The sequence below is a fragment of the Lactuca virosa genome, chromosome 4 (genome assembly GCF_052849685.1).
Source record: "Lactuca virosa cultivar CGN04683 chromosome 4, Lactuca_virosa_CGN04683_v6, whole genome shotgun sequence".
In the NCBI taxonomy this organism is placed as follows: domain Eukaryota; kingdom Viridiplantae; phylum Streptophyta; class Magnoliopsida; order Asterales; family Asteraceae; genus Lactuca; species Lactuca virosa.
The window spans coordinates 261,696,109-261,712,729 of record NC_136429.1 but is presented as its reverse complement, the minus strand read 5'-3'; the positions used below and the strand labels follow the sequence as shown (position 1 = coordinate 261,712,729).

Here is a 16,621-nt window from a genome sequence, read left to right as displayed (position 1 = left end):
TGTTAAAAATATAATATTAAAAACTGAAGTAAAAATTAGCCGACGGAGTCTAAACGAAAGTTGTAGAGCATAATCTCACCTACGCGTGGATATAAAGAACGTCGAAATCGGAGCACGTATGCGAGAGATATGAATTTATGAAGCTCGGGGCACGCAAACCAACCTTATCCGAAGACTCACGACGTGAGCTAGAGACTCACGACGTGAGTCTATGACTGATGTGTGCCAGAGTTAGACCACCAGGCGTCGCGTCTACGGACCAAACTCACGACGTGAGCCATCCCATACCCACGACGTGAGTCCTGAAATTTCACCCTATAAATAAGATGCGAGGGTTCCGACTTCTCTTGCACAATTTCACTATCTCTCCCCCATTTTTCCACTTCCGAGTCTTTCAAAGATACCCCGACGCCCCGGTTCCGTATCCAAGATCCGAAGAAGGTCCGAAGCCCCGAGATTCCCAATAAATTTACCACTGTCCGATCAAAGTGCTGCCCGAGAAAAATCCCGTTTTCTTCAAATCACCACACTTTCTAGGTGAGTTCATACCCCTACATTTTCACGCTTTTTTTCATGTTTTAGGGGGGGGGGGGGGGGAATACAAGTAAAACACAAGAAAAAGTTATGTTAAAATACGCACCGTTACATATGGTTTCAAATATTTTACCTACATTTTGTTTATAAATGTTAAACAATATTACTACCAACGTTACACTTTACATGCAAAGTTGGTATTACACCGAGTTTTTATCACCAAATGGAACACACTTTCGAAAAACTATAATGGGTATAGTTTACAAGTTATTCATGACAATTTTACATAAACACTATAGAAAGGAAATACTTACATTTACAAGAAAGATGGACTTTTCATTTCGTAAATCTATTGATACTAAATTTTGTGAGACATCTGGCTTCACCGTACTCTCAAGTACGCATTTCAAGTCCTGTATTATAAACCATAATCTCTTGTAGGGAGAGTGTGATACTTGTGTATAGATCTATACGGGATTGACAAACGTTAGACCGGCAGGTCTGGGGTGACAAACGTCATAACACTACAACGCCTGAAGAACGTTGTTACAGGCAGTCTGGGTCAATAGCATGGTTATAAAACTCACATGGAGTATCAAAATATTTATGATTTACGAGACTCTTAAATGCATTCAGTAATTACATTATATATGTATAAATCCACTTTCACCATTTTAGTATGAAAGATACTTATGCATTCCAGTCTTTGGAACTTTTTCAAACTACCACACATACATGGAAAAGATTGTATTTTCTAGAAACACGCTCAGTTATTTTTTTACCGAAAGACATACAATTTTAGTACAAAAACGCTTATGAACTCACCAACTTAATTGTTGACACTTTTCAAAACCACTTGTATTTCTCAGGGAATCAGTAATACAGGTAAAACATCAGCTTTTGGAGAAGGGACGCTAAGGCGTCAGTTTTCAAAACTTATTAAATCATCATATTGTAATATTCTTTTCAGACATGTATCAAATGCAACAATGTAACTTTCAAATTATATTATGATGGTTGTGTTTACTTTCTTTACAAATATTCAACTGTTATGATACTACGTTAAGTCATCCACCCCCGAATGTTTCCGCCATTCTGGTTTGGGGGTGTGACAGATTGGTATCAGAGCGTTGTTTATAGTGAACTAAGTATATCGAACCACATAAGATATACAAACTATAAATGCAAAAGGGACTAAAATCCTCTGACAAAACGTTTTCACAAACTATACTTTTAATAAATTAAAATGATATATATTTTTTTTATAAAAGTATAAGTACATGCATGCATCGGTCTAGTATCATAGTCAAAACCATACAAAAGTATTAAGACAAGTTGGGACGCTACGATTAGGCCTCGGGGTATGTAATCAGATCGAGAATGAATATAGCCTGATCAACTATATTTATCCTAGATGTGACCAACGTATGTCGAGGAATAGTCATAGTGACCAACAAGTCAAAAACTTACCAAAGAAAATACTAGAAGCAAACTTACAAATTTGAAATACTATAGGAGTATTTTATAGAACTATAAGAACTGTAATAATCGTGCGAACCTCGATATTTAATTAAAATTAGGAATCGTCAAATAAATAGAATTATGCTTACCAAAAATTATCTTTTTACCTCCCAAGTTTTATATATAACCCTCTTACCTCTATTCTCGATCAGACGAAATGGCAGGATTTCACATTCCCGGGGATCCCTACTACCCTAACCAGGGTAATGGAGGCTGGATTGAGGAGGACCCAGAAGAAGATCCCGAAGAGATTCCCGAGGAAGAACCAGAAGAGGATTCTGAAGAGGGTCCCGAGGAAGACCCAGACGAGGATTCAGAAGAGGAAGGAGATGGTGGGAGCACTGACTCAGAACCGGAGATCTACAATCCTCCCCGAGGAGCAGTAAACCCCCGAAGGAACTTTCAGGGCCCGGCGCCCCACTGGGCTGTGGACCTAAAACGATGGAGCAAGGAACAAGGACAACGTCCGCCTTACGGCATGGGACAAGGCTTTTATAACCTCAACAACGGCGGTTCGGCTGACAGGGCACTCTGTGTCATGGTTTGTCGCATCGCCAACCAAGGTGAGCAAGCAAGAGTGAATGCCAGCCAACTCTTGGACATTGGGGCCACCACTGCTGTCACTGCGGTACGCCTTCGTCGTCTGGACGAAGAACATGAGCGAACGATAGACACACCTTTTCCCTTCATAATGATATTACTGCTACTAGAGCCGAAGTGAGGGAGTTCCGTAAAAGCCAAGCCGTAATGGAGAGGCGCATCATCGAGGCTGAACATCAAGTAGCCTGAGCTCAAACTTCCACAACCACATACCATGGTCCGCAGCGTACCACCCGTTCGGAGTAGAACGCGTACTACTTGCACTAATGTTAAAAATTAGACTTGTCGAGTGAGCGTTGGTGCTACTCTTTCCTTTATGAATGTAAACCCGACGGATTGTGAGTACACAGTTCGGGGGTCGAAATGCTGTCAAATTTTCCCACTTTCATTGATGTACCCTAGACCTACGTAAGGTCAACTTTTCCTGATCGTTGTATCTTATATTAATATCAATGAGATTGACACGCATTTATTATTTCTTTGAGTATTCCATTAAGTTCTTAAAATACTAAGGAAATCATACACTTATTATTGTAAGTTTCCATTAACTTACAAAATTCGGTAATGTTCGGAACACAAAACATATAATACTAAGACTTTCCATAATCATTTCTGAAGACTTATCAAGATTTCGTCTTTTAACTTATGGCAGAATCATGCTGCCAAGAAGGAATCCCCGACGCTTCAATAATACAGGAGCACCAACACCACCTCCACCACCACCTCCATCGATGGATGCTGCTACCTTTCAGGCTGCTGTAACAGCTGTCGTAACCACAACAATGGCACAAATGAGTAACAACAGATCAGGAGGAGGAATAAATAGCCCTACTAATGGCCAAAACCAGGGTCGTTCCGGGGAATGTACTTACAAGGACTTCACCAACAGCAAACCCATACCCTTTAATGGGACTGGGGGAGTAATGGCTCTATCCCAATGGATAGAAAAAACGGAAGCCGTATTCAAGATCTGCTCATGCCCCGAAGGGAGCAAAGTAAAATTTACTGCCTGTACTTTCTCCGAACGAGCCCTAACGTGGTGGAATGGCCACGTCAAGTCACTAACTCTGGTGGTGGCAAACTCCATGGGTTGGGAGAACCTGAAGCAAATGGTACTGCAAGAGTACTGCCCAAGGGGCGAGATTCAGAAGCTTGAACAGGAGCTTTGGGGCCTTACTATGGTGGGCTCGGACATCACAATCTATACGAATAGGTTCAGTGACTTGACAATAGTTTGCCCATGGATGATGGCCCTAGAAAGCAAGAAGGTGGAAAGGTATATCTGGGGGCTGTCGCCCCAGCTTCGAGGAAGTGTGCTAGCTTCCAAACCCACGACGTTCGATAGTGGAAAACAACTGGCACAGTCCCTCGTTGATCATGGAGTCTACCAAGATGTCATGACCGTCGTCCCAGAAACAACCAGAGGAAGCAACAACAATAACAGCAATGCCAACAACAACAACAACAAAGAAGTTTTGGAACAAGAGGAAAGGTCAATCTTCGCAAGAACCTTCAAAGAAACAACAGATAGTGGCGGTCCAGGCCGCTACTGCCCCCACTGTTGTCCCTGTTACCCCTACGCCAGCAAAACAATATGTTGGGAACCTACCAAAGTGCAACAAATGCAATTACCATCACAACGAAAATTGCCGGGAGATGCACTATAAAAATTGCGACAGGAAAGGGCACACTGCCCGTTTCTGTAAGGCACCGGCGCGACCAATCACCCAAGTTCCTGGTGCCGGAGTTAGCCAGACATGTTATGGGTGTGGGGAAATTAGGCACTACAAAAGGGATTGCCCTAAGGCAAAGAATGTTGGCAGCATAGGAAGAGTGCTGGCAATAGGACAGAACGAAGCAATAGCCGATCCCACAGTGGTTACGGGTACGTTTCTCCTCAACAACATTTATGCATGAATACTCTTTGACTATGGTGCGGAGAGAAGTTTCGTGAGCCATAAGTTCAAACACTTACTTAATCAAAAACCCCAAGCACTCAATAAGATATTTACAGTAGAAATGGCAAACGGTAAAACAGAAAGCACAAACGATTTGTATGTAGGCTGCACACTAGCTCTAAATGAACACTTTTTCCAAATTGATCTAATGCCAATCACTATAAGAAGCTTTGATGTCATCATCGGTATGGATTGGTTAAGCCTTCACCATGCCGATATACTGTGTCACGAAAGGGACGTTCGCCTTAATCTGCCAAGTGGCGAAACTCTTGTCATTTATGGTGACAAACCCGATACCAATTTACAAATCATCTCTTGCGTCAAAGCCCGAAAATATCTGCGTAAGGAATATCATGCCTTCCTAGCCCACGTAGTAGATAAGAAACAAGAAACGAAAGACATTAAAGACATTCCGGAAGTCTTCAACTTCCCCGACATTTTCCCTGAAGATCTTCCAGGAGTTCCACCAGAACGTCAAGTCGAGTTTAGAATCGACTTGATTCCCGGGGCTACCCCAGTAGCAAAATCGCCGTACCGTCTAGCACCGGCAGAAATGTAGGAATTATCCAGCCAGCTGAACGAACTTCTCAGCAAAGGATTCATCAGGCCGAGCTTCTCACCTTGGGGAGCACCGGTTCTGTTCGTAAAGAAGAAGGATGGATCTTTTCGCATGTGCATCGATTACCGGGAACTGAACAAACTCACGATCAAGAACCGATATCCCTTACCGCGCATAGACGATCTGTTCAACCAACTACAAGGAGCGAGCTACTTCTCAAAGATCGATTTAAGATCTGGGTATCACCAGCTGCGAGTCCTAGAAGGAGACGTTCCCAAAACGGAATTACGAACTCGCTATGGTCACTACGAGTTTGTAGTGATGCCCTTCGGATTGACAAACGCACCGGCGGTGTTCATGGAATTGATGAACCGAGTATGTCGTCCTTTCCTGGACAAATTTGTGATCGTGTTCATAGATGATATACTCATCTATTCAAGGAGCAAAGAGGAACATAGCCAACACCTCCGACAGGTCTTGGAAACATTACGGACAGAGAAGCTATACGCAAAATTCTCAAAGTGCGAATTTTGGATTCGGAGGGTAGATTTCTTAGGTCACGTGGTCAGCAAGGAAGGGATACACGTAGACCCTTCCAAAATCAAGGCAATCGAGAACTGGTCAACTCCAAGGACTCCAAAGGAAATCCGACAATTCTTGGGCCTTGCTGGGTATTACCGAAGGTTCATACAAAACTTCTCAAAGATTGCTAAGCCACTTACCACCCTGACTCAGAAAGGTGTAACCTTCAGCTGGGGAGAAAAACAAGACACTGCGTTCCAAACACTGAAGCGAGCCCTATGCAGCACACCTATATTATCTTTTCCAGAAGGAACAGAAGACTTTGTGGTCTACTGTGATGCGTCAAACCAGGGCCTTGGATGTGTTCTAATGCAACGAGGAAAAGTCATCGCATACGCCTCGAGACAACTCAAGACGCACGAGGTTAACTACACTACGCACGATCTCAAATTGGGAGCATTCGTTTTCGCCCTAAAGATCTGGAGACACTATCTCTACGGCACGAAATGTATAATCTTCACCGATCATAAGAGCCTTCAGCACATCCTCAATCAAAAGGAACTCAACATCAGGCAAAGATGATGGGTAGAACTACTAAGCGATTACGAATGCGAAATTCGTTATCATCCCGGAAAAGCTAATGTAGTAGTTGATGCCCTCAGCCGAAAGGAATACTCGGGCCGCCGAGTGAAATCCTTAACCATGACGATCCATTCAAACCTGTCCACACAAATCAAGGAAGCTCAATTAGAAGCCTTGAAATCCGAAAATGTGGCGGGTGAAGCCTTAAGAGGAATGGATAAGAATCTTGAAGTCAAGGATGACGGAGTTCGCTATTTCATGAATCGGATCTGGACGCCGAAATTTGGCGGATTCAGAGACGTTGTCATGAATGAGGCCCATAAGACACGATACTCCGTACATCCCGATTCAGACAAGATGTATCTGGATCTCAAGAAACTGTATTGGTGGCCAAACATGAAAGCCGAAATCGCTCCCTATGTAGGCAAATGTTTGACCTGCGCCAAAGTCAAGGTAGAGTACCAAAAGCCCTCGGGATTGTTGCAATAACCGGAAATACCCGAGTGGAAGTGGGAGCGAATAACCATGGATTTCATAACCAAGTTACCCAAGACAGCGAGTGGACTTGACACTATATGGGTGATCGTCGACAGGTTAACCAAATCCGCACACTTCCTACCAATAAAAGAAACGGACAAGCTGGAGAAACTAACTAGAACATACATCAGGGAGATTGTACGACTGCATGGTGTACCAATATCCATTATCTCGGACCGAGATAGTAGATTCACCTCGAGGTTCTGGCAGTCACTACAAAAATCTTTAGGAACGAGACTAGACATGAGTACCGCCTACCACCCACAAACCGACGGTCAGAGTAAGAGAACCATTCAAACCTTAGAAGACATACTAAGAGCTTGTGTGATCGATTTTGGTAAGGCTTGGGACACCCATTTACCACTGGTCAAATTCTCGTACAACAATAGCTACCACACTAGCATCAAGGTTGCCCATTTGAAGCCCTCTATGGCCGTAAGTGCAGATCACCTCTGTGCTGGGCTGAAGTGGGTGACCCGCAACTAGCTAGAGGTCAAGTACCCGACAGCACTCTCACTGGCCCGTAAATCATAAGGAAAACTACCGAGAAGATTGTCCAAATCCGAGAACGACTAAAGGCTTCAAGAGACAGACAAAAGAGTTATGCGGATAAAAGACGGAAACCCTTGGAATTCCAGGTTGGTGACCGTGTGCTATTGAAAGTCTCACCCTGGAATGGATTAATACGTTTCGGAAAGCGTGGGAAACTAAACCCTAGGTATGTCGGACCATTCGAGATCCTTGCCAGGATCGGCTCGGTGGCATACAAACTTCGATTACCACAGGAACTCAATAACGTACACCCTACCTTTCACGTGTCAAACCTAAAGAAGTGCTTGTCCGATGAGACCCTCGTCATCCTTCTGGACGAAATTGAAATCAACGAGAGTCTCCACTTCGTAGAAGAGCCTGTAGAAATCATAGATCGGGAAATTAAAAGAACTAAACAAAGTCTCATACCCATTGTGAAGGTCCGTTGGAATGCCAAGCGAGGACCAGAATACACCTGGGAGCGCGAGGATCAGATAAAACAAAAGTACCCGCATCTTTTTCCTAGTCCATGAATCCTATCTTAGATTAAATTTCGGGACGAAATTCCCTCTAACGGGGGGATGATGTGACAACCCGATATTTCAAGGCAATGTAATGATCTAAAGTCTAGTATTGTAATCTATTTTCAATATAATAAAGAAATAGCGTCTAAAATGAAATGTTCAAAAGTCTCAATTGGGATGCATAAAATGTTAGATATCATGTCAAGGTTTTCAGAAATATAAAGAACACTCAAATCCGAGTTATAACGAAGAAGTTATGACTAATCAAAGATTCGCGACAAAACCGGTAAAACACTGTCAAGTGTAAAAAGTGAAATTTCAATAAAATACTTTTTAGCCTTAGGTATCTAATCGAAAATCGTAGATTATGTTAAACCGTAAACGTGTATAAAAATAACGTCCAAATCTGACTTCGTATGAGGAAGTTATGATTTTTCTAAGTTTCGGATATAGCAGTAGACAGCTAAAAACTCGAAATAGAGATCGAGCGATTTTTAGCCGACGCAACCTAAACGAGAATTGAAGATCTCGACAATGGTAGTACAACGGTAAAAAGACAGACGAAAACGGACGTCAGATGAAGAAGATATGAATTTTTAACGAACTTTTCCTGTCCCGGCCTGTTAAAAATATAATATTAAAAACTTAAGTCAAAATTAGCCGACAGAGTCTAAACGAAAGTTGTAGAGCATAATCTCACCTACGCGTGGATATAAAGAACGTCGAAATCGGAGTTTGTATGCGAGATATATGAATTTCTGAAGTTCGGGGCACGCAAACCAACCTTATCCGACGACTCACGACGTGAGCTAGAGACTCACGACGTGAGTCTATGACTGATGTGTGCCAGAGTTACACCACCAGGTGTCGCGTCTACGGACCAAACTCACGACGTGAGCCATCCCATGCCCACGACGTGAGTCCTGAAATTTCACCCTATAAATAAGATGCGAGGGTTCCGACTTCTCTTGCACAATTTCACTATCTCTCCCCCATTTTTCCACTTCCGAGTCTTTCGAAGATACCCCGACGCCCCGGTTCCGTATCCAAGATCCGACGAAGGTCCGAAGCCCCGAGATTCCCGAGAAATTTACCACTGTCCGATCGAAGTGCTGCCCGAGAAAAATCATGTTTTCTTCAAATCACCACACTTTCCAGGTGAGTTCATACCCCTACATTTTCATGCCTTTTTCATGTTTTAGGGGGGGGGGGGAGTACAAGTAAAACACAAGAAAAACTTATGTTAAAATACGCACCGTTACATATGGTTTCAAATACTTTACCTACATTTTGTTTATAAATGTTAAACAATATTACTACCAACGTTACACTTTACATGCAAAGTTGGTATTACACCGAGTTTTTTATCACCAAATGTAACACACTTTCGAAAAACTATAATGGGTATAGTTTACAAGTTATTCATGACAATTTTACATAAACACTATAGAAAGGAAATACTTACATTTACAAGAAAGATGGACTTTTCATTCCGGTAAATCTATTGATACTAAATTTTGTGAGACATCTGGCTTCACCGTACTCTCAAGTACGCATTTCAAGTCCTGTATTATAAACCATAATCTCTTGTAGGGAGAGTGTGATACTTGTGTATAGATATATACGGGATTGACAATCTCACACCTAAACTGTTAGCTACAGTTAGACCGGCAGGTCTGGGGTGACAAACGTCATATCACTACAACGCCTGAAGAACGTTGTTACAGGCAGTCTGGGTCAATAGCATGGTTATAAAACTCACATGGAGTATCAAAATATTTTTGATTTACGAGACTCTTAAATGCATTCAGTAATTACATTATATATGTATAAATCCACTTTCACCATTTTAGTATGAAAGATACTTATGCATTCCTGTCTTTGGAACTTTTTCAAACTACGACACATACATGGAAAATATTGGATTTTCTAGAAACACGCTCAGTTATTTTTTTACCGAAAGACATACAATTTTAGTACAAAAACGCTTATGAACACACCAATTTAATTGTTGACACTTTTCAAAACCACTTGTATTTCTCAAAGAATTAGTAATACAGGTAAAACATCAACTTTTGGAGAAGGGACGCTAAGGCGTCAGTTTTCAAAACTTATTAAATCATCATATTGTAATATTCTTTTGAGACATGTATCACATGCAACAATGTAACTTTCAAATTATAATGGTTGTGTTGACTTTCTTTACAAATATTCAACTGTTATTATACTACGTGAAGTCATCCACCCCCGAATGTTTCCGCCATTCTGGTTTGGGGGTGTGACAAGTCACCAAAAAGTGTCGGTCGAGAATAGTCCTCCACAAACCCATCTCTACTATCCACAGTTTTTGTGATCGCACGTTTACTAGGGAAAAACCATCTAGGTGATCACACCCTTCTTGATTCAAACAAAGACTAAATGCAACTTTGTTTTCAATTCAATTAGGATAAATAACCCATCCAAATTCCATCCCCTTAATTGACCTTCGATTATAGTGCCTCTTCTCTATATTTTGTTTGAAGTCCGCATCCTACCCACGACTTTACTTTAATCTCTAGATTCATCAATTTCTAAATAAGAACTCATCAATTGCTAATGGTGATCAAACAAACATTGTCAAGCATTTCAGGAGAAGATGATTTGCAGACAAACGACATAAGGAAAATAAAACATGCCACGTATCAATGTATAAATCAGAATCGGTTCAAGGTCTTCGATGCCATCATATCATATTTTGTGCAATCATTGTAATTTCGTTGCCAGAGACTAGATAACGATCATGATGAAAAAAATCATCCCTTGGGAAATAACTCTAATTCGTTGAGAGTTTCACGGAGAAATATGAGGGCTTTTCCGATAGTGATTGGATTGGAATTTTAGTTTTCAAAACAAAGTTTGAAATTGTCTTACCTTCATACCTACACTCAGATACGAAGAACATTCCACCATTTATGTTGATGTGCTGCAAATCGAGTAATGTGATGGAAGGTTTCTGGGAAAGACGCATGATGGTAGTTGGAAGCAAAAGAAATGAAAGAGAATCACACTCCATCTCTGTTGAGGTGGAGGAGCACCACCATTCGAAGCTATGTCTTCTAGGCGGATGCACACCTTTACTTGTGTTTCTGTTGAGACGAAGATCCGACTTTAATCAAGAATTTCTTTTTGATTTTGAATATTTATATTGAAGAGAAGGGGGGGGGGGGGGGGGGGGGTGGTTGTGAGGCGGGATTTCCTTTTTGTTTTTTCTTTAACTACTGAAATGTAAAAAAATAGAAAATACAAATAAAAAATGTAAAATAGTCTTTTGCTTAATTTGGCAGACACCAAAACCACCAAAAAATAAAAGTTTAGACCAACACTGCATGCTAAACTCTTTTTTAACCAAAACTACAGAAAATACAAAGCACAACTACCATTTTTACAATATTCTCCAAAAAAATATTCTGGAAAATTTTGTAAAAACCTTATAAACTATAAGGTGTTTATGAAAATCTAAAACAGTTGGAGAAAGGTAATATTCTTGGAATTTTTTTGCTGTAAAAAATAGATTCTAAAATAGAATCGGATTAGACATTATCACTTTAAACGCTATTTTTCCTTCTAAAATAGAATGAAAAGTAAAATATGGTTAGGGATGTTCTAACAATAACTAAAGTCATCTGAAGTTTAAACGAGATAATGCATCTTAACAAAGCAACGTATGACTTGACTGGGCATTTTAAATGACAAATTACAAGGCTAGTAATGAACTATGTAGAACCACTAATGCCTATTAACTAATGTCAAATAATAGTTTATTAAATTCGACTAAATTTAGGAATATGAAGTCATGACTTTCTTTTCTAATGTGCTTACTTGTCCAAAACCTAAGATAAATCATAATCTCTTTTGACAATAAGCTCAATTCTAATAGTTAAAAAAATGTGTGTATTACATACTCCAAATCCTTTAACACATTCCACTTCCTACAAAAAACAATCCACAATCCAAACAAATGTGCGAATGGAGAAATAAACAAATATAGATCAAAGATATCAGGTTGAATGAAAAAAAAAAAAAAAAAAAAAAAGAGCAAAACTTCACCTTTGCTAATATACATACTTTTGACACTACCATAAAAATTCTAACAAAATCCAGAATATTACACACTCATTTTTTACATGCATAGAGAAGCAACAAGACACTTGTTCACTAATCTATTATATATATATATATATATATATATATATATATATATATATATATATATATATATATATATATATATATATATATATATATATATATATGATGATTCTTACAACCCAAAGTTCTTCAAAAATTCTGCTTACTTCAAGTGATGATTTCTCTAACCAACCAATCAAGACTCGGGTACGCGAAATAAAGAACAAGAAAAGATGGCAAAGCAAACAGAATTGTGATGAGAATATACACAGCCAAGATCACAGCACTTGCAGGTATAGCATATAGAACAATAAGCAGAAATATGAACACCAAAGGGAACTTAGCTGTCAAGTGAACAAAAAAGATCAAAGATTTTCTCAAAGATGATTGCAATCTCTCAGCATTCACATGGGTTCGTGGGCCCACATGACTATTCGTATGGCTAACTTGATTAGTGATCAACCCTCGACTCCAACTCCAAGCAGGAACTACTGGTAAATGATCACCACAAGAATTGGAATGAGACTTTCTTTCACCATTTATGCTTTCAACCATCCATAGAAGAAAGTAATTCTTTTTAGGAAACTTGAGGTTGCCTTTGTAAACAAGGCGAAGTGATAACAGGTTGCACCATGGACAAGATATGAAAAACGGGAGTTGAATTGGAAGAGTTGAGAGTTTGACAACTGCCCATTGGAGTCCAAGAACACAGTTTTTACAAAGGGTATGGCCACACCATAAGACATAGGGAACATTTTCAACGATATTGAAAGATTCCCAGCAAATGGGGCACTCTAGAGCTTCATCTCTGTTGTTGTTAATGGAGATTTCGTCATCAGAACATTCTGAAGAAGCTTGATTAGGTCTTGTGGAGTCTTTAGAGCTGACATTCGAAGCAAAACCCCACATGATGATGAATGAGGAAAAGTTATTGGAGAACCAGAATCTCTTTCGACTTCTACAGAATCAACAACAGATGCTCAAATTCATGATCAATTTCTAGGGAATCAGAATATATCCAGTTAAGAATATACATATCACACGAGAAACAAAACTAAAACAAGCATATTATCGATCAATCACATCAAAACACAACAACTTCACAATCCTACACCCACCTTCCTTTTCCTCGCTTTCATAATTTATATAAAAACAATGAAATCTACTTTACCAATAGAAAAGCTAATCGACTCCTATCGCCAACAAAAAAACGAAACTTTACTTTCGATCAAAAGATTTCTAACATGACTGAAGAAGACGACAAGATAGGGAAATATAACTGGATTAAAATCAATCAAAATTAAGATCGTTTACCTAGTAATAATCACAATATGATGAACACTGGAAGTAGAAATTCATTCGACATACGCAGTGGTTGTTTCTTTCTATCTTTAAAACGGTGAGAGACATACAAACACAGACACGGACAACGTCGGCGAAGAGATGTGACAGCGACCAGTTCGAGACTACGAGAAATCCAAGTGTACTCAAGGAAGTAGATCTGCTACATCAAGGGCCTATGGTATGAGTCCAATTACGTTCTAGGCCCAGTGTCGTAGGCCCATGTGAGAGCCCAGTTAGAAATAGCCCAATGATAATCTTGTTGGAAGGCAATCAACAATAAATTGCTTTTTGTGTACTTGACAATTATAAGTGTCTAAGGATAATCGATCGATAGTAGACAAAAATACCCTTTGAATTGAATTACTTTATATTGGTTAAAGGAAAAGTGAAATTCAACCATAAGAAAAGCTTTACTTTCAAGTTAAAACTAGAATGATGACAACTATAACTCATTGCTTGTTTCCTTGTTTATGTTATAAGATTTCACTTTTGCAAAAAGCTTACGGACCTATTTTGAACCAATATTTTCTTTTCTTAAAAGCTTCATGACACGCTTGACTACTTTGTGTTAAACCTGAACATTGAAACAAATTATATGTTTGAAGAAAAGCCGACATGTGTTTATAGTTTATAGGTGTTAGTAATACAAGCACATTTAATTATTATATCAATTTGTCATATTGTTTTTTTCTTTTTAGCTTACGTATACAGTCTTTTATTTTCTCATCTTTCACGTTTAATTGATCACAAATGATTTTCTTTAAATTAACATAAACAAGCCCTCGTCCTACTCCACGTCACTATAGGGGATTCCTACTACACATGTGATTTAATTAATAAGAAAGTCATTGTATGTATCGTAGAGTACGAGCATGTTTCAACCCCAATATACTACTAATACACCATGGTCATTGCATATTGTCTTACTGATTTTGAGATTCTTTTATCCCAAAGATACTATCGCTAAACCACACAATACAAGAATATCGTACAATGACCGTACAATCCCATCTCATGGTAGGAGTTTCAATGATTAAAACAAATTAAAGAAATATCACATCAGACCCATCAATTTTAAAATCGTTAAAAAACACATATTTAATAAGATATCAAATAACTAACCATGAGCATCCAACGGGGTTCTAAATGACACGAGGTGATAGCAATGTCAAGTTTCAAGTTTTACAAGTCGTTGCGAGTAAAAATGCATATAATGATGCAACTTAAGAGGACATTTGTGTGTGTGTGTGTGTGCGCGCGCGCGTGTGTGTGTGTATATATATATATATATATATATATATATATATATATATATATATATATATATATATATATATATATATATATATATATATAAGAGAAATAACATAAATATAGATTTATATAAAATGTATCATGTTTTTAGAAAAGTTATATCAACCCTTAATATACACAAAGTCAATGTTGTCATGTTCGATCTAAAAAAACGAAAAAGAAAGAAAAGCGTACCATGAAAAAAATAGCGCCTTGAACCGCCTTGGCATGCATTAAACCAAACATCGCGCGCCATGCGGATTTTTGAGACGGCATAGCCACACCTCACATCATGGCAGGCCTCGACGCAGGCCGTGACGTTCCTATTAGAACCATGACATCAACTATATGATATTTAGAGTTCATACCTTGATATGTAGGGACCGTTTAATGTATGAGATAATAATCACGACAGATAATCAATATCAACATGAGGAGGATATTGTATCTTGCCCGACAACAACATATCTGAGTTGATCTTCAAATTTTTTTGCTTGCTTGTCAACCAAGGAAAAATGATAGACTAATGGGGCACTAGTTTTTAGTTTGGAATGACGAGGTAGTATTAAGTTTTTGATTATGACTACGTTTCCATATGATACGTTGTCATTCCTTTACACTTAAACTAGATAAATACTTGCGCGTTGCGTATGTTAAATTTTTACAAATATATGTTGTTGAAAATGATAATGTCGTTAATATTAACTATACACTAGTAGTTTTCATAACTAGTTGATGCATAAGAGTGTAACATTTTAAAAAACATGATAAGATAAATATATGTTATGATCACATTATTCAATGGCATCTAACCGGGGCTTGCACATAAATAAAATTATAAATATAATTCTTAAATTGATTTTACTTTTACCTATTGTTATATTAATTAATTTAACAATCATTGTTTATAGGTTATGTAAAATATCAATCATTGTTTATAGGTTATATAATTTAATTTATAATTTTATGTTCTATACATTATTATTATTATTATTGTTAATTGATTTTAAAAACAACTTATTATTATTATTAGAGTTGTGTATGAATTTTAAAACAACATATTAATATTAAAAAGTCACAAAAATTTAACTCTAAGTGGGAAATTTTATTTTCGTTACAACTATATTACATTAAGGAAGTAATTTAAAATCATTATTAAAAAAATATTTGAAAAGTTATGAAAGTCAAATCAATATGGTATATATATATATATATATATATATATATATATATATATATATATATATATATATATATATATATATATATATATATATATATATGACAACCCGAAATTTCTCTTTTATATAAACCGTTCAATTCAATCAAAGTCAGACTCGTTTATGTTATCTTTTAGCACTGTTTAAGGGTTCGTTTAAGTGTTCTAAGCTTAAGTACAATCAAGGTTGAGATTAGGGATGAGTTAACAAAGTCGTAAAGTAGCATTTCAGGCCATACACTCCTTTAGGAGGAGTGTACGACCGTACACATGGGTGTACGGCCGTACACCCCCTCATGGCCGCACACTCGAGGTGGTGGGTCACCCACCCCTATATATATGAGTGGACCTCATTTCCTTCATTCCTTTCTTCCCTTGGCCGCACACCACCCCATTTTCTCTCAAGCTTCTTCAACCGTGAACCCTCCAAGGCTTCAAAAACGTAAGTATTCCATCCTTTAGCTTTCCATACTTGAAAGACCTCTTGATCCAAGCCTTGATTCACATGTTTCAACATGTTCTTCATCCCTTGAAGGGAGTACGGCCGTACACCTTCATAAGGTTGGCCGTACACACCTTAAAGGCCCTCCAAAGTGAGGGTTTAGCCCCTATCATCTAGTTGGAAATGCCAACCTTTGATTCTAGCCTTGATTCACCTTAAAATCGGCCAATATAGCATGAACATGAAAGGTGTACGGCTGTACACCCCTTGTACTGTTGTACACACCTC

At 38.5% G+C, this 16,621-nt stretch overlaps 1 protein-coding gene across 1 annotated transcript; it reads right to left on the bottom strand.

The window, feature by feature from the left end:
- Positions 1 to 12,161: 12,161 nt before the first annotated feature.
- Positions 12,162 to 13,492, bottom strand: LOC145108228 (uncharacterized). Its single transcript, XM_079045240.1, has 2 exons — positions 13,350 to 13,492; positions 12,162 to 12,993 (listed from the first exon to the last, which is right to left on the bottom strand). The coding sequence occupies exon 2, from the start codon at positions 12,942 to 12,944 to the stop codon at positions 12,204 to 12,206; it is 741 nt and encodes a 246-aa protein (XP_078901366.1). The 5' UTR covers positions 12,945 to 12,993; positions 13,350 to 13,492; the 3' UTR covers positions 12,162 to 12,203.
- Between the last annotated feature and the right edge of the window lie 3,129 nt (positions 13,493 to 16,621).